The sequence below is a fragment of the Lepidochelys kempii genome, chromosome 3 (assembly GCF_965140285.1).
Source record: "Lepidochelys kempii isolate rLepKem1 chromosome 3, rLepKem1.hap1, whole genome shotgun sequence".
Lineage (NCBI taxonomy): Eukaryota > Metazoa > Chordata > Testudines > Cheloniidae > Lepidochelys > Lepidochelys kempii.
Window position 1 is genome coordinate 22,879,080 of NC_136382.1, and position 26,139 is coordinate 22,905,218.

Here is a 26,139-nt window from a genome sequence, read left to right on the forward strand (position 1 = left end):
AATTTGTAGCATAATCAGTTGCAGAATTTCAAAACTGTTTTATAAGATTTCAGAATATCCAGTTAATACATAAAGTTCCAGATTAGGAAACATGAGTGAAAAAATCTTTTTCTTAAATGTGATCAGTGCAGATGAAGACTCTCCAAGACCCTAGGTACATCATGTCATGGGCCTCTTGTGGGTTTGCCCATAGATAAGAGCATAAGAAGGGCCATACTGGGTCAGACCAAAGGTCCATCCAGCCCAGTATCCTGTCTACCGACAGTGGTCAATGCTAGGTGCCCCAGAGGGAGTGAACCTAACAGGTAATGATCAGTGATCTCTCTCCTGCCATCCATCTCCACCCTCTGACAAACAGAGGCTAGGGACACCATTCCTTACCAATCCTGGCTAATAGCCATTAATGGTTTTAGCCTCCATGAATTTATCCAGTTCTCTTTTAAACCCTGTTATAGTCCTAGCGTTCACAATCTCCTCAGGCAAGGAATTCCACAGATTGACTGTGCTCTGAGTGAGGAAGAACTTCCTTTTATTTATTTTAAACCTGCTACCCATTAATTTCATTTGGTGACCCCTAGTTCTTATATTATGGGAACAAGTAAATAACTTTTCCTTATTCACTTTCTCCACACCACTCATGATTTTATATACCTCTATCATATCCCCCCTTAGTTTCCTCTTTTCCAAGATGAAAAGTCCTAATCTCTTTAATCTTTCCTCATATGGGACCCGTTCCAAACCTCAAATCATTTTAGTTGCCCTTTTCTGAACCTTTTCTAATGCCAGTATATCTTTTTTGAGATGAGGGGACCACATCTGTACGCAGTATTCAAGATGTGGGCGTACCATGGATTTATATAAGGGCAATAAGCTATTTTCCGTCTTATTCGCTATCCCTTTTTTAATGATTCCGAGCATCTCATTTGCTTTTTTGACTGCCGCTGCACACTGCATGGACGTCTTCAGAGAACTATCCACGATGACGCCAAGATCTTTCTCCTGATTTGTTGTAGCTAAATTAGCCCCCATCATGTTGTATGTATAGCTGGGGTTATTTTTTCCAGTGTGTATTACTTTACATTTTTCCACATTAAATTTCATTTGCCATTTTGTTGCCCAATTACTTAGTTTTGTGAGATCTTTTTGAAGTTCTTCACAGTCTGCTTTGGTCTTAACTATCTTGAGCAGTTCAGTATCATCTGCAAACTTTGCCACCTCACTGTTTACCCCTTTCTCCAGATCATTAATGAATAAGTTGAATAGGATTGGTCCTAGGACTGACCTCTGGGGAACATAACTAGTTACCCCTCTCCATTCTGAAAATTTACCATTTATTCCTACCCTTTGTTCCCTGTCTTTTAACCAGTTCTCAATCCATGAAAGGATCTTCCCTCTTATCCCATGACAACTTAATTTACGTAAGAGCCTTTGGTGAGGGACCTTGTCAAAGGCTATCTGGAAATCTAAGTACAGTATGTCCACTGGATCCCCCTTGTCCACATGTTTGTTGACCCCCTCAAAGAACTCTAATAGATTAGTAAGATATGATTTCCCTTTACAGAAACCATGTTGACTTTTGCCCAACAATTTATGTTCTTCTGTGTGTCTGACCATTTTATTCTTTACTATTGTTTCAACTAATTTGCCCGGTACTGACGTTAGACTTACCGGTATGTAATTGCCAGGATCACCTCTAGAGCCCTTCTTAAATATTGGCATTACATTAGCTATCTTCAAGTCATTGGGTACAGAAGCTGATTTAAAGGACAGGTTACAAACCATAGTTAATAGTTCCGCAGTTTCACATTTGAGTTCTTTCAGAACTCTTGGGTGAATGCCAGTAGTAGTGAATGATGTAGTAGTGGTGGCAAGTGGCCCCCTTCCTTCTACCAAGAAAAACAGGAACAGTTGTGTGAGAGTGCCCCTGTTAAACTTACACCAGTAGCTAGGGTATCTGCTTAGCAGACTGGGTAATGCCCCGAGCACATTTCTGCTGCCACTGAGAACTGATGTAATCAGATGGCTCCAGGAGCTGGGGTCCTAGGCACAGATCTTTAGTGTTTGACTTTCTCTGGCTCTGAATGTGTTTGGAGGCTGAAATTTCTAATGCTGGAAGACACCACTTCTGTGAAGACTTCAGTACTTTGAAAAATAGCTAATATTCAATAACTCACTTTTGAAAAGTAATTTACAGCACACTTGTAAACTTCAGTATGTCTAATTTCAAAATTTGTAATCCTGTTGTTTTAAGGTATTTGTGCTTTCAACTCATCCGTATGGCTGCAGAGTAATTCAGCGTATTCTGGAGCACTGCACTGCTGAGCAGACTTTGCCCATTTTAGAAGAATTGCATCAACACACAGAACAGCTTGTGCAGGTTAGTGTACTCTTATGTTTCAATATGAAGTTACTATCAACTCTGTTTTTTGTTGTAGATTTCAGTTTCTTTTATATAACTGGCTGTTCCTTAATTGCTTAGGAGATGATAAAGCTTTGTTTATGCACTTTTGGTATAATGTAGGGTACAATGTTAGTTAACAGCATCCGTAGAATCAGCTTATAGAAATTTTTGGAGGTTTTATGACCACTGCAAAATTGGTGGCTTTACTGATGGTGAATGTGTAGAATTAATTTTAAACAGATTTAGCAAATAATGGTCTTTTCTTGGCAAATCACAAGTTTTAGCAAGGTTCAGATTTTGGACCTAAAATCCATAGAAGGACCATGAATAATTCTCAGTGAAATCTTGTTTTTTCTGATGTGCTCTTCTAATCATTTTGTAATGATCAGTTACAGTTACTAATTTTTTTCTCTTTACACCCATACCAGTTGTAGTTCTCAAAGTGAATACAAAAATGCATAAGCCATATGAGTTTCTCAGACGGAACCACAATAAGAAAACTGAAATCTTTTTATTTTCAGGATCAATATGGAAATTATGTTATCCAACATGTGCTGGAGCATGGTCGTCCTGAAGACAAGAGTAAAATAGTTTCAGAAATAAGAGGAAAAGTTTTAGCTCTGAGTCAGCACAAATTTGCCAGGTATTACAATGTTCTCAGTGTTAAAGAAAGGTTCACTAACCTTTTTAATGTTGTTTTGGAATTGACTTATTTACGTCAGTTGCTGAGGAAAGGATTTAATTTTTCTGCCTTTGTTCAAAGCTGATTAATATTTTGCCTAGAGCTTCCATTTGCATGAAAAAGTAAGACTTTTGGTAAGAAGAAAATGTTCCATAGTTGAACAAAACACATCAGAATTTTCCACAAAATGTCTGACAGCTGGGCAGCGTGCCCATCCAGAGATCAGCCCAGGGAGCTGGCGAGCTGGGGAACAGCCACCCAGCTCCTTGGAGATCTGTGGGTCCTGGAAAGCATGGGCTCCGCAGCAGCCCGCCCACTAGGCAGGCCGATGTAGAACCAGGGACCTTTAGAACCCTGGCTGCCAAGGAGACATGAGCTTGGGAGCCAGGGCTTCCAGATATTTGGCTCCTCGTAAGCCCACCCAGGGGGCTGCCGACGAGCTAGTGGCTTGGGAGCGAGGGATTTTCAGGCTCTCAGCTCCCCATCAGTCTGCGTGAGGAGTCAGGAGCCTGGAAACTTGGACTGCCTAAAAGATGGGTAGGTGAGCTGGTAGGAAACCAGGCAGGTTTCACACAATATTTGGAACTCGAGTCATTTTCCAGCAGAAGAATGTTGAGTTGGAAAATTTCCTACCAGCTCTAATTTTGACCATCTCAAACGTACAGTGGAGTCGCATCTTACATGGGGGTTAGGGTAAAATCAGTGTGTAAGGTGAAAATCACGTATAGTCAAAATTACCCTTGAAAATTCATTAAATCGCCCATAAAGTACATTATACACTTCATCACATTACGATTGGGATCGGCATCCGTAGCGCTACCTGTCCATGAGAATGTAAACCTTGTGTTTGTGGCCTTGAAACAGCGAATCACGCCTTGGTCGAGAGGATGGAAGTGGTATTAGCGGGGAGAAAGATGACTTCAACTTTGTTATGTGCAAACCGGAGTGCCGCAGGGTAGCCAGGTGCATTGTGTACATCAGCAACACTTTAAAGTCAAGTCCTTTCTCTTCAAGGTAACCCTTGGCCTCCAGAATGAAACACTTGTGGAACCAATCCAGAAATAATGCTGCCATCACCCAAGCCTTTTTATTTGATTGCCAGAACACAGGCAGGAGATTTTTGTTCTTGCCTTTTAGGGCATGGGGATTTGCAGCCCTGTAGAGCAAGCCCGGCTTTATTAAATGCCCAGCTGCATTGCCACAAAACAACACAGTCACACGGTCTTTAGCTGCTTTAAAGCTAGGGGCTTGTCTTTTTGATTTCGAAGTGTAAGTGCAGTTGGGCATTTTTTTTCCAGAAGAGCCCAGTCGCGTCAGCATTAAAAACTTGTTCCGGAAGATAGCCCTTTTCTTCTATGATTTTCTTTAATTGTTCGGGGTAGACTTTTGCTGCCTCTTCATTGGCAGATGAAGTTTCACCAGTAGTCTGCACGTTTTTGAGGTTGAAGCGGTTCCTAAAACTGTTAAGCCAACCTTGGCTAACTTTGACTTCCTTCTCATCAGAAGGCTGTCCCTCTTCGGCGGGAGGTTTGAACAGGGCGTAGAGGCTAAGAGCCTTTTCTCGCAACATGTTGCCATCGATAGGCATATGTTTACGGTTCATGTCTTCCAGCCATAAAGTTTAATGCCTTTTCAGTCTTCACTAAAGTCTTATCACGCACCTGGCTCGTCACTGTAGCAATTATTTGAGCACTTGATGCCACAGCTTGACGAATTTCTCTCTCTCGAATCTTGATGGCATGGATGCTAGATTCGTTGTGGCCATATTTACGTGCTGCGTTGGAGACCGATATACCGTCTCTCAGTAAGTCCAACACAGCCAGTTTTTCCTCCAGCGTTGGAACAGATCACTGTTTCTTCAGTTGAGCACCAGATGAAGTAGTTGGCTTGCATTTAGGGGCCATGTTGTACGAAAAATACGTACAGTATCTTTAAACACTAGAATCACACTCAGCGCAGCGAGATGCTTACACTATGAGAGGCATGTGGGAACTGAGACTGACTGAGGGAACAGCAGATTCACGTCTCCCATCTCACACTAGCTCCGGGGCATATGCTCATTGAATGGAATTGTGGGCGGAATCGCCTGCGCTATTTACAGGTATCTTCTTTTTCTTTTCTTTTTTTTTTTTTGCCGAGCGCGTATAGTTGAATTTGCATAAATTAAATACGTGTACGATGCGACTCACCTGTACAGATTATCAGCATTTTTTCCACACAAAAAGAAAGTCCTTTAAAAACTAAGGAAATTAATCTTTTGGCTTATATCCTGCACTTTCAATATTTAGTACCACAGTCATAATGTATGTATAAAATACTCAGATGTGCCAATCCCTATTCAAATAAATTAGAAAGTAATATCCTAAAATAATATTCAAAACCTTTTAAACCTATAAAACACAATTACCTTATTTTTTTTCAGCAATGTGGTAGAAAAATGTGTAACTCATGCATCTCGTGCTGAAAGAGCTCTACTTATTGATGAGGTTTGTTGCCAGAATGATGGTCCTCACAGTGCCTTATACACCATGATGAAGGACCAATATGCCAACTATGTTGTTCAGAAGATGATTGATATGGCTGAACCTGCGCAGCGGAAGATTATAATGCACAAGGTACATAATATATATAGCTTCATCAGTGTTGGGGGGGTTTTTTCCTCTACATTCACGTTTCCTGTCACCTCTTCTTCGTACATATTTCTGAATTTACCGGAATTTCTGTAGAAGCCACCTATCCTGTAGGTTCATTACCCTTGTCAGGAAGGGGGCATTTATGGCTTAGTAAAATAAAATAAAAAGCACATCCTTTTTTTTTATTTTTAATTATTTTAAATGTCTATAGTCTGGTGAAAGCAGGATATAATTGGATCTTTGACCATTCATTTAGTTTCTACAGATTTCTGTTTTGAGCCTTGAAAACAACTCCTAACAGTTATGTCTAGTATGAATCTCATTTTTATTCTTTTTAAAATAAACCTGACTTTTTATATTAAATATAAAAAATTTCTATCCAATGCCCTTGTTATATATTTACTTTAGTATACATTTTAGAAAATCAACAGTTTTCAAATTTTCTTTCATCATGTGGCAGTCACTAGTATGAATGGTTGAGTCATCCTCATCTATCACTTGCACAAGTAGTAGCTAATCCAGATGCCAGCTTTCCACACTTAAGGTACGTCTGTCTACACTGCAGCAGCTCCCTGTTGCAGGAGTCGTTCCTTGTGGCAGGAAAAGGTTCCAGGCGCGGGGAGCTGCTGGAGCTTTTCCCTTCCACAGTGAAAGTCTCTGGCAGCAGGTAGAGGCTGTGGCAGAGGGAGAGGTAGTGGGGAAAACTGCTGCCGAGCCTTTCCCCTTTCGCCTCTCTGCCAGAGCCTTGCCCTCACACACCTAGCCACACTCCACAGTGTGGCCACAGTCTGCTTTTTGCTGGAGGAAGAAGCAAAGAAGCGTGCAGTGTAGATGTAGCCTTAGTTCTTCCTCCTTGACATGCAGACAAGCTTCTTAGTTGAGAATATCTAGAGATGGAGAAAATCACAGTTAATCTACACTACCCTTTTTAGTGTCCCATTCAATAGCCATTGAAGTAATTGTGCTTGAACTCTTGATTACTCTGGCATATTGAATGGCTGCCTTCCTGGTGTTGGCACATAACAGAAAAAAATTAACAAAGTAAACAAACAACAGTTCTTTCTCTTTTATTGACATGCTCCGAATAATTCATTTTTTCACATTTAAATAAACAAAAACTTGAAGACAAATATATTTAATAGAAATTAAACTACATTTAGATAGCCAGTACTAAACAAGCTTGGAATTAAATGCCTGTAATAAGAAAAAGGCTCACTTGGGCTTCTGGTTCTTCAGAATCTAATTTGAAATCTTTCTAGAAACTTTCTAACGTTTCAAATATAGGGCTCCACTTGAAAATATTTAAATTATTCTGAATTACTTGTAGATAACTTGTATCTGAAAATCTGTTAATCTTAACTAGATTTTTCTTCTTGTAGATTCGACCCCACATTACAACTCTGCGTAAATATACCTATGGCAAACACATACTGGCCAAGTTAGAGAAGTATTACCTGAAGAACAGTGCTGATCTGGGGCCAATCGGAGGACCACCAAATGGGATGCTGTAAAAGACGATACATACAGGCAGCAACTTGAATGAAGAAAAATTTCATTGTGAATTATCAAAACCCACAACTTAACTATAAATGTTCTGATTTTTTTAAATCTATTTATTGACTCTGTTCATCCATTTGTAAAATTTTTATTGTTCTTGTGTATATTTTTGGGGAGTGAATTATAAAATATCTCCAGCCCTGGCCCGGAGACCTATCAGATTGAACTGCTGACAAAGCACAGAATGCCTGTATATGATGTAATTGTATCAAAATAGCTGTCACATATTTTGTAAATTTTTACCTTGTAAAGTCACTGAAAAATAGTTTTTAAAGGGAAAAAGTACATTATTCTTTTAATACACTGGCTTGCAATCTGGTAGGTCTACCCACTATCACAGCACAACAGGTTTCTAGAGTTGTAAATAGAATGTCTTCCCCCCCTCCCCCCTCCGTGTGGAGTCTTTTATACCAGATTAAAATTGATCAACTGCATAAATATTATTTAACATGTTACAAAGTTAAGTTGTATTTTGGTGGTTCACAACATATTATCCAAATAGCAAAAAGGGCACGGCAAACTAAAATAGGGATTGAAAAAACAATGGGAACTTTAAAGACAAGCATCCGTCATTTGCTGTGGACATGATTTTTTTAAAAATGCAATGCCCTAATATTTTCTCTAGCAATGTATTAAAAAAAAAAAGTGATGTATATACTTATATATTGTTGTACAAGGTAGAGGAATAAAATCATGGTGGTACTTCCATAAAATAAAGTACTGTCTGAATAGAGAATAATCCTGCATTAACTTTACAGTCAGTTTTGCTATGCGGGAAGAGTAGAGTTTTGTATTTTTTTAATTTGCATATAGAATTGTAACACATGATTTGAAAATGTTGAGCATTTATTTTGCTTTCTCACAGTAGATGCAAAAAAGTAGGTATTGATGGAGGAGAAAAGGGGCCACTGAACAGTAAACTTGATAGCTCAACATGTAAGCATGATTAAATATTCAGATAGCTTCTTTGCTTCCTATAAATATATGCATTGTATACGTGTAGTTAATAGGTGTAAGTTTACAGTTTGAAAACAAATCTCTTGTTTCGATGTTTATTACAAGCCTTGCTAATTTAGTAGTGATGCTTACCTTGGTTGTACAGATGTACATTTGTAAACCTTCATGCTGTAAATGTAATTTGTTTTACCCCCTTTGGGGACAAAAATTTGCATTTTAGTGTATATTCATATCCCCCTCCCCTCTTTGCCTTGGCATATAGTGTTGTATAATGTAAATTTATTTCAACAAATCAAGAGTGATTTTTTAAAAATTCTATCTTTATATGGTTTCAGAAATATGAACCAGCTTTCTTTTTATCTATTGTGAGAAACATTATGTTTTCTTTATAACATAGCTGTTGATTCTGTTAATATGGACATTTTGGGAAATGAATCAATTGAAAATTTAAGTCAGGATAATAAGAATAGTAAGCAAGAAATGGACTGAAATATTTGGTTACCCGAGAAACCAATGCTTCTTCCATCTTAATAAATGTGGCATGATTTTTTTGTACAGAAGAGTACTGTATTTTTGAATAGCCTACTCCAAACCTAAAGCAAATATGTATGATACTGTCAATTTTTTCTCTGGACATATGACATTGTAACAGTAACATGAAGATGATGTACATTTACAAGCGGCCTTATGTACATTTCCCAATGATCTTTTTAAGGCAGAATTGTGACCATATGTGTATAATTAAAATCCTTTTTAATCCTTTGCCTATGGAAATATTTTGGAAAAAAGCTTACTTTCTGTTTCTGAAAGATGAAGAAAGTGCTTGTATTTTGTTGAAGCAAGTATTTTGTGTAGAACATTAATTTTGATGGCATAACTTTTTTTTTTTAATCTACAAGCTATTGGGTTCTATGTCTTGAGCTTTGATCACATAAATCTGTTATGGTAAGGCTCTGATGATGAGGAAAAAAGAACCAGCAGTGGTATAATCTTGTATATAGAGTTCTGTCATCTTACTGTTCATATCAAAATCTACAGAAGTTTCCTTGCAGCATAAAATTTTAGGTGTTCTATATTTTTTGTTGTATTCTTGTAGCATTAATTTAACAAAACAGCTTGCTGAAGGTTAGTCTGGCCTACATCTGAGACTGTGGATCTGTCATTAATGCCCCCCTCAGTAATCTAGTGGTTTGCTTCATAAGCACAGTTCTAATTTCCATTCCAGTTATTTGTTGCATGAAGATTAGTTTTGAGCACCAGACTTTCTCTCTGCTAGAGGCAGAACCCCAATCATCTTGAGTTGGGGCTTTCCCTGAAAATACATAAAACGGCCTTGAAGATTCTGCTTTAGTGGCACAGGAGATGGGAATCCAAAGTTTCACTTTGAGATGATATTTTGCAATTTCTCTATTCTGTCCTTCGTACAAACTGTGTGCATATGTTACAACGTACAATGCTGACATTCACCTCAGTTAGTGCTACGCTGAACACGATACTGCTGGGTGTGTTTATAAGAGATGTAGCATGCACTCTTATGCAGCAGCTGACCTCACCATTCCAGTACTCCCAGCCAGCCTCTTCTACCATGGTTGGTTTTAAACAGGGTCTTCAAGCTGTAACACATTCAGCAGCCACTGAATCATCTTCTCCCAATCACTTTCATAACAGAATTTTTTGACCCAGAAGAGCTGCAAGCACCTGAAGATCAATTCCCTTTCCCCCCCCCCCCTCCTTCAATACATAGTAAGTGTATTGAGGTTTGGATAGAACCACTAGGCTTTTTTTTCTCAAGTGTCTCCTTTTGATATGGATTGTTTATGGACCAATTTGTCGAGTCTGATTAGGTCTGTCTCCTGCTCCTTGTGGTTCATAATGAATAATGTAATGTTCATTTGTATATGCTGTAAAAACAAAATGAAAATGTGAATAACACTGTGAAATATACCTGGTCTTGTGTTTTTCTGTAGGAAACAAAACATTCTTTATACCCTCAATTACAACTACATGAATTGCCCGCTTCCTAATTCAGCACAGCTTCAACAGTGGAAATATATTTATACCTCTCATAAAAATGCAATGTTCAGATTAAAATTAATAGTCTAGTCACTTTGTTTCCTGTTCTTATCAACTAATAAAGTTCTAATGGAATAGTTCCAATTAATTGCTTCAGACACTTCCATCAGAAGAGGTAAAGCATGGCCTTTGCAGTATGAGTCCTATATGTGACTTCTGGATCTGGATGGTTTTTTACTAGTAAGAGTGAGTGAGTCATGAAAGGGTGCAGAGACTTCAATCCTCTGCCTCACTCTTTCGGTGTTCCAGGTAGGCTCTTGGCTGACCATTGACTCTATTATTTTCCAGTAATCTAGTTTAGCTCTACATGTGGCCCCCAAGGGACAAATTTGCATAGACCAATATTCTAATGTATCCTAATGGAAATACAATTTGTGGGCATTTGCCGTTTCCTTATTCTAATTATTGAATTCAAGGTTCTTCCTTCATATATTTCAGATGTCAGCTACTGGGGCTTAGTCACCTAGGCTCAAAGGAATAGACACAGTTTAAAAGAAAAAAAAACCCAGTGCCATTTGATTAACAAGCAAGTGCCTTTTCAAAATTAAAAGTTCATTTGACAGAACAGTATATATACTATTGACACATGCTATTGTAATCACACTTTTTTGAATACTGTTGAAACTCAAGAACTTTTCCAGCTCTCATCACTCGATTTGACATGTAGAATTATTAACATTTTCTGCAGAGCATGATAATCTGGATCTTCCACAGCTTTATATAACTTGTTTGGAGACTACCTAGGTCTGTTGGTTAAAAGTATTGAAGAATAAAGATGAGATTCATACTAAACAACTGTTAGGAGTTTTTTTCAAGGCCCAAATCGTAAATGCTGTTAGTAAAATGCTTGGCAATTGATATTTTATAGAACCCTTGCTCAAGCACTGTAGTGTTTCTTTGAGAATAATGCTGGATTAAATGTACTGTCCAAAAAATCCATCCATCTTTCACTTTGAAAATCCCACTGTTCTTAAACTGAAGTACTTTCTGTACAGGATCTCTTAACTACTATCCAATACTATGATGATGAACACCATAGTAAAAGCCCATAAACTAGAAAACTAGCACAAAAAAGGTTCTGCTTCTGTCTGTGTATAAAGGTACTTACCCTAAAATAGGTTACTTCAGCCTGCAATTTTAAGTCTCCAGTTTATTACTAAGATTTAGAGGACACCATAGACAGTTTGCTCAGTGCGTAGCTTTGCTCTGGTAATGTTATGTACTGTTTAGGTTCTTTGATTGTCGCATGGATTCCACTTCTGGTGTGCATGCAAGCTGATTCTTTTTGGCTAGTGCTGTCCAGTAGGCTCACAGCTGCACCCTACGTGTTCTCCTGCTCCTTCACCTGAGGGCATAAAGGCTGGAGCAGGCCCAGCTGTCCCTCAGTTCCTTATCACCCCTGGCAGCAAAATGAAACCTCTGCAGTGGTCTGCTTACTCTGTACACTATGCAGTCTTGTTAGGCAGGTGGTGCAGTTAGAAGGGCTTTTGGTGGTTTATTTGTTTACACCTGCTTGGGGGTTGGGAGGAGCAGCTGCTGCTTGATACACCTTGTACTGGGCCCCAAGCCAATATGATTGAAACAATCCCCAAGATTTAAAACTTGCCCCTCTTGTGAGGCTGCTATCCCACTCAGTGATGGGCACTCCAGGCACCTTTTTAGTCTCAGCAAGGGATGCATCCTTGAAGGATGGTCAAATCTATCACTCAGTGGTAATGCTACCACTGAACCAATGAGCTTTCCTGTTCACGTGAAGAGTGGGATTAGAGGACAGCATACAAGGTAGCTATGGTGCAGGGTAGTGTTGGTGGCCTCTGATACAGAGGAAATCAGACTAGGTGCTCTCTTCTCACCTTAAACTCTATGACTGTGACTCTAGCTCCCTGCTTGGAAGAAACGTTATATTCATTTTCTTTCTTCCCTTCCAAACAGCACTGGTGTCCCCCATCCGTACACCTCACTCTCCTTATGAGCTGAGAATGGGGAAGAACACCTGCAGAAAATGGAAGACCAATTGATCCAACTGCAATTATCTTCTTCCTCCCCTGATGAGGCAGTCATCTCTTCTACTCCTCGGCAGCCACCCGCCTTTAAAATCTTCCAAGACCTCTTCTGATACATGATAGTCACTGTGGAAATTCTGGTGGAGGTAGTGCAAGAAAAATCTCATAAATCACTGAACATTCTTCAAGTGCTGGTCCCTAGAGCCTCATGTGGGTGTACACACGTGCCATGCGCCTGAATCTGGACATTCTAACAAGCCATGTCCGTTAGCCTACACATGCGCAGGAGTTCTCATGCCCCAGACCAAAGGCATAAGAGGCAGCGTGGGCTGACACCTCTCCAGTTCCTTCTTATCACTGCATGGCCCGAGTCAGAATCCCTGTGTCCACAGATTTCTCCAGCCTTTATCCTTAATAGTCTGTAAATGTGTACATACCTAGATTAATTATTTTTTATAATCATATAATTAGAGTTTGAAGTATAAGGAGTTCTGTCCCCGTACCAGGGACTCCCTCCACCCAGTCTGGGACTATGCCCAGAGTCTTAAGGTTCAAGAACTGCCTCCCCTGGTCTCTCTCCCTCTCTGTGAGCAACCACCACCACTGTCTCTGCTGCTTGGGGGAGATGCACATTGCTGCAAAGTGCAGCATCTGCCACTTGTTTCCACCAAGAACACATGAAGCTCATGAGCTTCGATTAAGGAAACACCTTATGCAGAAGGCTATGAGGCCTCATTGATTCAAGACAAGGAGATTACCCCCCACCCATACATCAGACAAGCAGCGCTCCTCCAAGCACAAGCTTAGGAGAGGAGTCTACAGCTGGGCTCTTCTTTCCGAGAGTGTAGTGACACTCATGGTTATAAGGACAGATCCCTATCCAGAGCTGCACGTAAAAGAAGGGATCCTCCCTGAGCCCATCCTTACCAGGTGAGCCTTTGTGTGTGGATCTGATGGGTCTAGAACTGCAAAAGATACCCCAGGGTGGAGGGTAAAGCATGTTGTTTAAAAAAAAAAAAATCCATCAGTGGCTCTGGCTTCAAAACACGAGGACTGACACCTGCCAGCTCCATCCAGAAGTATTGGACTGATTCTTCCCTAGTACCGGATGGTCCTTCAAAGAACTGCCCAGCTACAACTTCCTGGGATACATTGGAACCATCGCTCCCAACTGCTGGAACACCCTGAACACCAAGTTGTATGGACACCTACGCTACACTAGGGGATATTTTCCTCCATTACTCTCAGTGGCCTCTGCGCTCTGACCTGGACCTCCTGAGGGACACTGCCACACTGGAGGATGAAACTGCATCAGTGACACTAGAACTATCCCCTCTCCAAACCTTGGGCAGGAGCATCCACCCACTAGTACTGTCAGTCTCACCAATGGAGAGAGAATAATTCTCAGACTCGGGTGGGTCAGATATCCCAGTCAGTCCATCTCCTTATAGAAAGCTGAAGTCCTGGTAGTCAGAGATCTGAATGCCTTCCCCAAGGACCAACAGTACCCAGTGCAGTGGGGTCCCTCCTCCCCATCCAGTCGATGCCTTACTGGGGTCTCTGGAACCTCTATGGGAGATGCCCTGATGAGTACATGAGTCATACCACACTTCTCCTACTTGGCACCCACCAGAGCTGTCAGAATATAAGAAGGAAGATGTTAACCTGCATCTGCAGATAATGACAAGAATCTCCTCATCTCTGGATGAAACACTTACTCCATCCTCACCATCTCCGCCAGATGAGCAGTCAGTACCAGGAGCTGCTTCAGAGAATAGCTAATGACCTCTACATACCATCGGAGGAGGTCCAAGACTCTCAAAACTGGATCCTGGATATTTTGCAGCTTACAGGTCCATGCACAATGGCACTCCCAGTTAATGCGGCCAGCATGGAACCAGCCAAAGGGATCTGGCATAGTCCCACCCCATGCACCCCCTACTACTAAAAGGGCTAAGAGAGGTTATTTCGTCACCGACAAAGCAGCTTAATGTCTTTTCTCCCACCCAACTCTCTGATTCTACAAGCAGCCACAGAGACAGCTAGATTGCAGCATCCCAAGACCACTCTGGCTGACCAGGACACAAAGAGGTTGGACCTTTTGGGAAGACAGGTAATTTCTTCCACAAGCCTACAATGCTGTATCACTAACTATCAAATTTTGTTAGCAAAATATGACTTTAACAATTATTCCAGTCTTCCCAAATTTAAGGAAAATTCCCCCGATGACAGAGATCCATTTTCAGCCTTTCATAGAAAAGGATCTGCGGAACAGCTGGGCCTGCTCTGCCCTTGGGAAAGGAACACAAGGACATCCAGGGTGAAGGCGCAGTCCAAATGGATATTATGAGCCAAAAACAATCTGATCTCACATACATGTGGCACTTGCATGCCAGAATTGGAATCCATGTGGACAATGTACCTCAAAACCCCCAAGTTTCTGTATGGTAAGCAACCATCCTGTGATGGGGCTTATCCCCCACCATCTGCAACGCAAGGGAAAGAATCCTAATTAGTCATGTGCTGCAGCTGGGGGGTGATAAACAAACAATTGCCTACCGTCCAGGAGAGGTGGAGCTCAGTTGCAGGGAGATTGCAGAGGAGCCAGGTCTTCCTGGAGGAGAGATGTCCTGGGATAGGGTTTAACAGATGGGAAACAACACAGGAAGAACTCTATAGGAGCAGGTTAGGCCCCCTGCAGGGGAAGCCTTGAGGTAGGGACAACAAGATGGAGCCTGAGAAGGTTGAAGGGATATTAGTTTGGAGATTTGTTTGGGCTAGTTTCTGTTGCCCCGGAAGGGAGTTAATCTTTTGTGTGACTTGGCTAGAGGGCCAAGCTACAGAATACTCAGAGGGGGAGCTGGGAGCAGATGAAGGGTGAAAAAGGCCATAGTACATCCACATCTTGAATACTGTGTGCAGTTGTGGTTGCCCCATGTCAAAAAAAGATATATTGGAATTGGAAAAGGTCCAGAAAAGGACAACAAAAATGATTAGGGGTATGAAATGGCTTCCATCTGAGGAGAAATTAAGACTGGGACTTTTCAGCTTGGAAAAGAGACTACTAAGGGGGGATATGATAGAGGGCTATAAAATCATGAGTGGTGTGGTGAAAGTAAATAAGGAAATGTTATTTACTCCTCATAACACAAGAACTAGGGATCACCAAATTAAATTAATAGGCAGCAGGTTTAAAAGAAATAAAAGGAAGTATTTTTTTTCCACACAATTCACAGTCAGTCTGTGGAACTCTTTGCCAGAGGATGTTGTGAAGGGCAAGACTGTAACAGGGTTCAAAAAAAGACCTAGATAAGTTAATGGAGGATAGGGCCATCATTAGCCAGAATGGGGTCCCTAGCCTCTGTTTGCCAGAAGCTGGGAATGGGCGATGGGATGGATCACTTGATGTTTACCTGTTCTGTTCATTCCCTCTGGGGCACCTGGCATTGGCTGTTGTCAGAAGACAAGATACAGGGCTAGATGGACCTTTGGTCTGACCCAGTATAGCTGTTCTTATGAATACAGCTCAGCTGTTTGGACAGTGTATTGATTTATTTGACTCTGCTTTCAGCTGTAACCTGAATGGAAGTTACCCCAGTTATAGACAGTGTTACAAACTCTACTTATCTGAATGTCTAAGCAGGCTTAAAAGGATTAGACTTTTATTAGAAAATGTCAGTAAATGTTGATTTCACTGTACATACACACAAACCCATGAACAAATATTTCCATCGATAATAGAAATTTACATAGACAAAGAAAAATGCTGCTCCAGAACATATTTTGTCATGTGATGTTGACATTGTGTGTTTTAAAGGTGAAGTCTTTAACTTGTTGAATCAGTGTTGACTGTAATTAAATAATTGTCTGACACCCTAATTTTCTAAACATTTGCACGCATGAAAATGTAAATCAATAAAAATAAAAAAATCCTTAAAATTTAGTTTTGTTCAACTGTAAAAATTCAATAATTTTTAAAAAAAATGCTTAAAAATAAAAATTGAATTCTGCCAAGCCTGCTGAAGTAGTTCTTAGAGAAATGTTTGTAGTCATCTGGAATGCAGCTGTGTTTATGTGTTGAGCATTTGACCAGTAAAATCTCACGAAGAGTCATTCTTAGGTGCATTTGCTGCCTCCAGATTATATCCACACAAGCAATTAAAACATGACATAGTGCCAAAGTATTACATTAGTGATGTAGCGGAAAATAACTCTGCAATTATTTAATAATGCACAGCAACACTACTGTCTTCAGTTGGACCTACAGAGGGAATTTCAGGTAAGCAGATTTAGTTATTTAAATTGGAATTTAGCCAGGATCAGTTTTAACACTCTTACACTTGCAAGAAGTGCCATAATTTTAGGAGAAGCAGGTATTATGGCAGAGCAGTCACAAAAACCCTTATATAAGGTTGTGTCAGAGCTGAGTTTAACAAGTTATTACTTAACTTGGAAGTTAGCAAGGATGCCAGGTTTAGCACTTCTACTGTTGTACAAAGAGCCACAGGATTTTCAGCAAGCACAAATAAATGATCAGGACCTTGGTTTTAGATCTCATCATGGGTCTCCTAAAGAAACTGATCTTGGACTCATTTTAGGGTGTTTTTTCCCATCCTTTACTCCTGCTGTTTACTGATGGTTATCCCCAAAGTCCAGTAAAGCATAATGTTTGTGAATGTTCTCTTCCTAATTATCCTAAATGATGACTCTTACCATCGTTATCATACTTCATTTATAATTTGGAAGGCACCTACTCATTTCCTTTACATAGTATTGCATGTCTGTGTGATAAACGATGATTTTACTTATATCTTGCCCCAGGGCTGTAGAAAATGTATCCCAGCCCTTTGCTGTCATCCTAATGTTGATTCAGATACTGCACATTTGGGCCCCCACCCATCCAGGTTTAGGAAAGTTTTTCTCTGTCAATGTATTAGCTGCTCTCCTTTCTATTAATGCCTGAATCGTGTCACAGCATCCGTTCCTTCTATAAGGATACCTGAAAAGTTAAAAGCTAGTCCTGTTCTATCTGGTCAACTCCGTTATGGCTGAGAGGAAAGCAGTATAATACAGAGTTTTTTTACACACTGGTCAACACATCACCGATGGTGTGGAGAGCACTTCTAGGAGATCCCTGCAGAATCTGCTGTCACGGGTAAGGTAACCATTAATCACCAGAAAGGGATAGTTGCCATTAACTATGAGCCTGAGCCTAATTCTAGCAAGAGCTGAATACCACCTATTCCCACTGGCACTCAGCACCCTTCAAGATTGATGCATGAATACTGCCTTGATATTACTACTTCATCTTACCAAGCACTCAGGTTGCCCCTGCGACTGGCAAACAGGGAGGAGGGAATCTTGCAAGTATGAAAAGGTTTGAGCCCCACTAATATAATGTATAAAAGGAGAGGAAAACCATTTTGAAATAAAGCAACACTTTGTAACCAGACAGTGCCCCTGATTCTGCACACACATGCATACCTGCTAACTCTAGTCGTGTGAGTTGTCCCATTGAAATAAATGGCAAATCAGATATAACCTCAAGTTTGTGGGACTGGGAGCCACTGGAGTCTTGGTCAGTGTTTTAATTATGAATCTTGTTTTCTAAAGATTTATAATTGTCATAAAAACATGCTCCAGGCTGAAATGTAGCTTATGTAGTTTCTGTGTAAAAGGAATTTTTATTTGCATGTTCAAAAGCAAAATATCCACCCACTCCATTTGGCTGTGTAAAACATGACAATGAAAGCATTGACACATTTCTGGAGCTGTTGAATTGTTTGTGATTCTGTGGCTTAAAAAATAAAGGTTGGTTGGTTTATTATTTAAATCTAGAATTTGGCCTTTGTTTAGCTAGTTGTTAATTGGTAGGTGGTACAATTATTGGAGCCATAACCCTATCAATCAGTCAAATACCTTGCATTTATATAGAGCATTGGATAAGGTTAGGTGTTTGTTACAGCTCTTGCTAATCCCCCCGAACTGGAATGGTAGATTAATTATTTGTAGCAGTAGTATAGAAGTGCCTAGGAGCCCCAGTCATGGAGCAGGACCCCAGACGGCTAGGAGCTGTACAAACACTGAACAAAAGAAGGTCCCTGCCCCAAAGAGTTTACAATCGAAGTAATAATAATTAATCATTACTACCTTGCACTCTAAGGCCCCAGTCCTGCAATCAGTTCCTATACAGATATCAGTGAAGTCACTGGGCCTCCGTACTGATGCAGGGAGGTGCCCATACAAATCCAGTTATAAGGTCAGGACTACATAGTACTCTTCATCTAAGAATCACAAAGTGAATATATACTATTATCTCCATGTTACAGATAGGGAAACCGAGGCACAGATACCTGAAGTTTCTTGCCCAAGGTTGTACAGTTGCTGAGTCAGGAACAGAACCCAGGACTCCCATGATCTACCCCCTAGCTAAGTAATGACAGGAGTAGTGCCTTATTTACTATACAGGATCAATAGTGGCTAAATCCTCGGCCCAGCATCCAGCTGGACACTGGGCAGATGCATGAGGGGAGGGGCAGATGGTAGAGAACTGTTGAGCCACCCTCTGAAGACTACTGAAGTAGGCCTCCACAGCCCTGGTGTGCCTGCCCTCTGTTCAGTGAAGCCCCTAGCAGGGCTGCTCTTGTGCACCCTCTGTGCAATATCACAGCCTCCTCGTGGCAGAGCTGAATTGTGCCATTTCATTGCCTGGGCAAATTCCAGTTTGCACTCAAATTTATTTAGAGGGATTATGACCCCAAAGACTTGGTGACCATAAAGAGCAGGCAGACATGAAGGACTCAAGAGGAATTGCTCGGATCTATTTTATCAATTATTGGTACATCACAAATACACTAAACAGACTGGAAGGGGGCCTTTGGGCAAGAAAACAATTAAAATGACTTTCCATAAGATGCTTTGATATTACCTCTTGGGTAAATAATACCTGGTTTCAACATTAGTGTCCAACACTCATAGATCAGTGTGCCAAAGTGAAGCCTAACAGGGTAACCAATGCTCAGCAAGATGGCAAAAGGCCTGACTAGGAAAGACACAAACAACTCCAGTGGAGAGTTGGTCCTCTCTCATAGCTAACGCACGCAGAGCCAGATCCAAAGCCCACTGAAGTTAATGGGAAGACCCTCCCCTTATCATGCATGAGGGACAGGCACAATCTAGCCCTGTATTCACTGTAGCACCTCTGAAAACCAGCCGCATTATAATTATTTATAGAATATCATATGCGTGTGGAGTGCAGCTGGTCTTCTGTCAAGGAAGTTCTACTGGAATAGGAAGAGAAATGTTTGGCTAATAACATGGTAGCATATCAAAAGGCCACAACTATAACAGAGTTCAAAAAAGAATTAGGTAAGTTCCTGGAGGATAGGTCCATCAATGGCTATGAGCCAAGATCTTCAGAGACACAATAGCTATTAGCCAAGATGGTCAGGGACACAAGATGGTCTGGGTGGCCCTCGTCCCTGATTGACAGAAGCTGGGAGTAGATGACAGGGGATGGATCACTTGCGGATTACCTGTTCTGTTCATTCCCTCTGAAAGCACCTGGCATTGGCCATTGTCGAAAGACAGGATACTGGGCTAGATGGACCTAGTCTGAGCCAGTATTGCTGTTCTTATATTCTTTATCACTAGTGTGTGTGTCTCTGTATATATGTGATTTTCAGTGTCCACCCAGAAACTTCCTCAGTGCTGAAGTTCTCATCAGCAGGAACCAGACAAAGTCAATGGATGCCTCTGAATTATCTTCCTCAGAAGGTTGAATTGACAGTGTCAGGATCTGAACACATAGTACTAAAGGAGCTTAATTAATCTACAGCTGAGGCTTAGATCAGTTCACTATGTGTAAACTGAGAAGGCTCTTGTGGGTTTTTGCAAGACTTCTCTGCTTTGAAGAAGAACAAAATGTTCACCATTTCCACCAGAGCATTTTACTGAGGAAAAAAGGAAGAATATTCCACCTTAGAGCTAACTACACATTCAAACCCAGGGGAATAACCAAACAAACCTGTTTTGCACTCCCAGGAAGTGAAAGACAAGCAAGAGACAGATGGAATTGCTCAAAGTCATGACTCATTGCAAAGAGGGTTGGACAAAACAAGCCAAGGCAGGTATCATTATGAATAGGTTTATACTCCCAGCACACGTAGACAGACTCACACAAGCTGGCCTCAAGATAGTGTGCTAAAAATAGCTGTGTGGCCATTGCACCTCTGGCAGAGACTCAAGCTAGAGATGCAAGCTCTAGCCTACTTGGCCCCCGTAGCCTTGAGCGGCTAGCCTAAGTCTCCACTGAAGCCACAATGTCCACCCAGCCATTTTTTAGCACAGTAGCTCAAGCCTTGCAAATGTGAGTCTGTCTACCCACGCTGCGAGGCTTTCTCCCAGCTGCATCATAGACATACCCTATGAAACCATAGTGGGTGGTTTCAGGTGATCTTACCCTAAATTGTGGTCTGCTGTTGAAGGAGTCAGGACTAGTTATATTGACATCATTGCACAATACACAAAAGGACATCATTGTGCATCAAGCACAAGAGGACATTGTTGATTAACTGAATGGGAGCTTCCAAGGCATTACAAAATGCAGAGGGTGCTTAACAGTCTGTCTGGCAACCCCATACTTAGCACATAGCTACAACAGAGCCTTGAGAACCGCGATAGCTGCAGTCCCCTAAAAACTAACTCCAGAACTACTTTTTAACATCCACTTTACTAGAAAGACCATAGCAGAAAGTAACTACAGATCTTTTCCAGCTGGATAATGCAATCTAACTTCTAGTGATTGGCTATATCAGACCTTGAGAAATCAAATAATTCAGTGGTTTAGCAGCAGAGATCCAGATCCATAAAAGGACAGGTGCCTAAGTCCAAAATTTAGGCGCCACTGAGTTCCTCAAAACTCCTGCTTAGCCGCTATCTAACCCTGTAGGCGCTAATATCCCTTGACACCTAATTTTTTACTGTAAAAGTCCCCTAGGTGCTTCAGTTTCTGCCTCTGGGCATGCACACTGCTGCCTCACTCCAAGTATGGGGATGCCCATCTCACACCGAAGTCCCAGCAGGATCCTCAAACCGGTTCAGAGAGTCATTCTCCTGTGGGGCCTGATCAAGTAGGTGTATTCAGAACCTGCCTACCAGATCAGGGCCCATTCAAAATCCAGCTGTAGGAGAAGTCACCTCCCTTACAGTTTGTAGCCAGCAATCAACCAGGATGTAGAAGACCAAGGTTCAATTCCCCCTTCTACATAATGGGGACAAAAGACGTGCACAAGGGTTTTCTAGCTCTCAAGACCGTGCCATGACCACTGAGCTATGGGATAGTTTGATGTATGTGAAAAGGCTGGTGAGGAGGTCTCTCAGTCACTCCTGTTGAAGCTGTTCTACTTTAGATAAATACTTAAACAATGAGTAGGCTGGAGATAGAATGAGCATGATTCTAAGGTCTGGTGGTTAGAGCACTCACATAGGAGATCCAGGGTCCAGTCCCTCACCTCCAATCACTATTTAATTATTTATTGAAAATGGAACAACTTCAACAGGAAAGACAGAGCCCCACATCAGAATACCCCAGAGCCAAGACACACTCCTGAGAGATGGGAGACCACAGTTTAAATCTTTGCTTCCATCAGGCAGATGGAGAAATTGAACCCCTGTTTTCCACCTGCTGCATGAGTGTTGGGTTAGGTTATATACAGACCACTTCCTCCTTCATTAGTTGCAGAAAACATCTTAGACACTTGATATGAGGGGAGACTTCACAGCTGTTGATCCCAAGCAGAGGGAGGTGCCTATGTCCAACCCAGATATAGGTGCCTAAATACTAGAGGGGGATTCGGGCTTAGGACGCACCCTCACATCAGTAACTCCCATTGGCCAGCTCTGGGGTCTCCCCACCTATCCACTTTTGGTGGATCCCATTCTAAGGCTATCATCTCTCCCCACTCACTGTACAGGGAGAATGGGTGCCTAACTCAGGCTTTGTGGGTTCCAGTGGTTTTCTAGGCATCCAAGTCCCTTTGTGCATCTGTGCCCCGGTGTTTTACTGAGGCAGAATAGTCCCCTAAGATGCTACCAAAGGTTTGAGCAGACTCTTTCCTAGGCTTGTTTGTTTATATTTTGTGTTGATGGTTAATGACTGGTTGGATTTGTGTTTTATTGCTGTTGACTTCAAACGGGAGGATGTGGTTTTTGTGGCTGCCCCAAGCCACAAGAGAGGCCACTAGGGGGCCTGAAAGGGAGAAGCATAAAAGCTCAAGGCTAGCAAAAAATAAAGTTTGCTCAGCTATAAACCCTCACCCTGATCTCCTGAGTCTCTTTATTCAACAGTTGCCCCACCCCCACAACTCGCCCAGTGCTCCAGCCCACCCAAACACTGGATCATAGGAGACCACCTTCAAGCACACTGTCTTGTGGCCCTATAGGTGCGCCTCCCTCAGCTCCCTCTGGGTTCTTTCAATCATTTACTCTGAGCACTTCGAACAGATACCGCCATTCGTGAGGGTCTGATGTATTAACTCTGACAGAGTACAAACACCTCTTCTTTAGCCCCTCAAGTCCCAGCCATTCTGGCAGGGCCCCCATGGGGAACGATTGTAAAAGACAGGAGGGGGGGGTCAGTCCCCAGAGCGAGGCACGGGCCAGGGGCAAGCACAGCGAGGTGTCGGGGGAAGTCAGTCCCTGAGTGAGGCGGGGCCGGGTCAAGCACAGTGGGGTGGGGGGGATGGGTCAGGGGCAAGCACAGCAGGGCAGGGTGGGGGGATGGATCCCTGGAGCGAGGCAGGGGTCAGGGAGGCAAGCACAGAGGGGCGGGTGACAGGCATACAGGATCCCCCTCCTGGGGCAGTGTGGATCCGGTACCTACCTCTCTCCGCTGGAGCCGGGTCCTTGGGAGCCAGTTCTCTCTCTCTCCAGCTGAGCTGCAGCTCCTCCAGGCAGCAGCAGCTGCTCTTCCTGCCCTCATGGTGGAAAGGCTGATTGCAGTTACCTCTGTGACCAGATACTGCCAGGTTCACTTTTCAACCAAACTTCCGAGTCAAAAACTGGACACCTGGCAACAAGGGCGCGGGAACAAGGGGGCGGGGGGAGTGGGCCATGGTCCCTTCTTTTTCCCCTGCCTTGAGGGTGAGCACCGGGGGGAGGCAGCAGAGAGGAGCAAGCGGTGGGGAGGGCCTTGGAAGCAGAGGCAGAGTGAGGGTGGGGCCTCAGAGGGGGAGGGGCCAAGCAGGGGGCGGGGCTATGGTCCAGACACCTATTCCCCCTGACCCTTCTAAGGAGCTTCTGGCACTCCTGCCTGGCAACCTTCCGAGTGTGGGCCTGGCACGACGGCACCATTGGCAACCCAGTACAGCCTTCCGGGGTATGTATAAGGGTTCAGGTAGGCTTTATCTCCAACACTTAGGTGTCCCCAGCCCAGCCCTCCTCCGAGAGCTGAGTTGTAATTCAGGCCAGTTAACAGCTGTGGCAAATTAACACACGGGCCCATGCCCAGGGGCCCTGGTGAATTTGAGGGCCCTGGCAGGAGTGCCAGAACAGAAGCACCAGAAGTGAGGGGGCCCACCAGTGCCAGAACTGTGGGACCACGAACTGCTCCTCTCCTCTTTCCCCTGGGCCCTGCTCCCGCTCTTCTCCCCAAGTTCCCGCCCCTTGGCCAGGCGGGAAGTCAGAGCCAGGCCATAGTAAGAACTGCCCAGGGAGCCCGGGCTGGTGTGGGGAGCCCTTGATGAGGCTGCCCTAAAAGATGGCCACCAACTATCTGGGTGGAACTGGAGCACGGGGGTGGAGGGAAAGCACTGTGCTCCAGGCCTTCCATCCCCAACTCCCCACTGTGCTCCAGGCCACACAATGCTTTCTCTCCACCCCCGTGCTCCAGTTCCACCCATATAGTTGGTGGCCATCTTTTAGGGCAGCCTCATTTTCACATATGGAGGGTGTAGGGAAAGTGTGGCCATCTGGCCTGGCTTCAGCTTCATTGTTGGCAGTCTGAATAAGGGGAATACAACAAAACTGAAGCCAGGAATAGGAAGAGCATGTGAAAGTTTGTTTTGTTTTTTAAAGAAACAAACATTTTGCAAGACTTGCAACAAAATCATAGAAATGTAGGGTTGGAAGGGACCTTGATATGTCATCTAGTCCAGTCCCCTGCACTGAGGCAGAACTAAGTATTATCTAGCAAGGCCATCCCTGACCCATGTTTGTCTAACCTGTCCATAAAAATCTCCAATAGTGGAGATTCCACAACTTCCTGAGGCAACATATTCCAGTGCTTAACCACCCTGACAGAAGTTTTTCCTAATGTCCAACCTAAACCTGCCTTGCTGCAAGGTAAGGCCATTACTTCTTATCCTGTCCTCAGTAGTTAAGGAAAACAATTTATCACCCTCCTCTTTATAAAAAACCTTTTACATACTTAAGGACTATTATCATATCCCTGCCTCAGTCTTCTCTTCTCCAGATTAAACAAACCCAGTTTTTTTCAATCTTTCCTCATAGGTCATGTTTTCTAGACCTTTAATCATTTTTGTTGAACTCCTTTGGACTTTCTCCAATTTGTCCACATCTTTCCCAAAGTGTGGTGCCCAAAACCGGGGACACTACTCCAGTTGAGCCCTTATCAGTGCTGAGTAGAGCATAAGAATTACTTCTTATGTCTTGCTTACAACTCTCCTGCTAATACATCCCAGATGTTTGCTTCTTTTGCAACAGTATTACATTGTTGACTCACATTTAGTTTATGATCCACTATAACCCCCAAATCCTTTGCTGCAGTACTCCTTCCTAGGCAGTCATTTCCCGTTTTGTATGTCTGCAATTGATTATTCCTTCCTAACTGTATGACTTTGCATCTGTCCTTGTTGATTTTCATCCTATTTATTTCAGACCATTTCTCCAGTTTGTCAAGATCATTTTGAATTCTAATCCTGTCATCTAAAGTGCTCACGATCCCTCCAAGCTTGGTATTGTCTACACACTTTAAGTGTACTCTCTATGCCATATTCAAATCATTTATGAAGATACTAAACAGAACCAGAACAAGGAAAGATCCCTGGGGGACCCCACTTGATATGCTCTTTCAGCTTGGTTGTGAACTGCTGATAACATTACTCTTGGAGTATGCTTTTCCAAACAGTTTTGCACCCACCCTACAGCAGGTTTGTCTAAGCTATTTTTCTCTAGTTTCCTTATGAGAAGGTCATGTGAGACAGTATCATGAAAGTTTTGGCAACACTGAAATGTACTCTTGGGTCTATTAAGCTTTTGGATGACAGTTGTGGAACCAGATTCTCCTTCTGTAGCAGGTTTCAGAGTAACAGCCATGTTAGTCTGTATTTGCAAAAAGAAAAGGAGTACTTGTGGCACCTTAGAGACTAACCAATTTATTTGAGCATGAGCTTTCGTGAGCTACATCCGATGCATCCGATGAAGTGAGCTGTAGCTCACGAAAGCTCATGCTCAAATAAATTGGTTAGTCTCTAAGGTGCCACAAGTACTCCTTTTCTTTCTGTAGCAGGATACTTGGAAGATTGGACCTATTGGGTCAGACCACTGGTCTACCTAGCCAAGTATCCAGTCATAGAATATCAGGATTGGAAGGGACCTCAGGAGGTCATCTAGTCCAACCCCCTGCTCAAAGCAGGACTGATCCCTGACTAAATCATCCCAGCCAGGGCTTTGTCAAGCCTGAACTTAAAAACTTCTAGGGAAGGAGATTCCACCGCCTTCCTAGGTAACACATTCCAGTGTTTCACCACCCTCGTAGTGAAAAAGTTTTTCCTAATATCCAACCTAAATCTCCCCCACTGCAACTTGAGACCA

General features: G+C 42.5%; 1 protein-coding gene across 15 annotated transcripts in view; it reads left to right on the plus strand.

Moving 5' to 3' along the window:
• The window catches only part of PUM2 (pumilio RNA binding family member 2), a 108,304-nt gene extending 98,130 nt beyond the window's left edge, over positions 1 to 10,174 (plus strand). For all 15 annotated transcript variants that reach the window (XM_073335923.2, XM_073335924.2, XM_073335925.2 and 12 more), the window contains 4 exons: positions 2,252 to 2,377; positions 2,923 to 3,044; positions 5,506 to 5,698; positions 7,096 to 10,174. In XM_073335923.2, the coding sequence (XP_073192024.1) occupies positions 2,252 to 2,377; positions 2,923 to 3,044; positions 5,506 to 5,698; positions 7,096 to 7,227 (573 nt within the window). In that variant the 3' untranslated portion in view covers positions 7,228 to 10,174. The remainder of the gene's footprint in view (positions 1 to 2,251; positions 2,378 to 2,922; positions 3,045 to 5,505; positions 5,699 to 7,095) is intronic.
• The last annotated feature ends 15,965 nt before the right edge of the window (positions 10,175 to 26,139 follow it).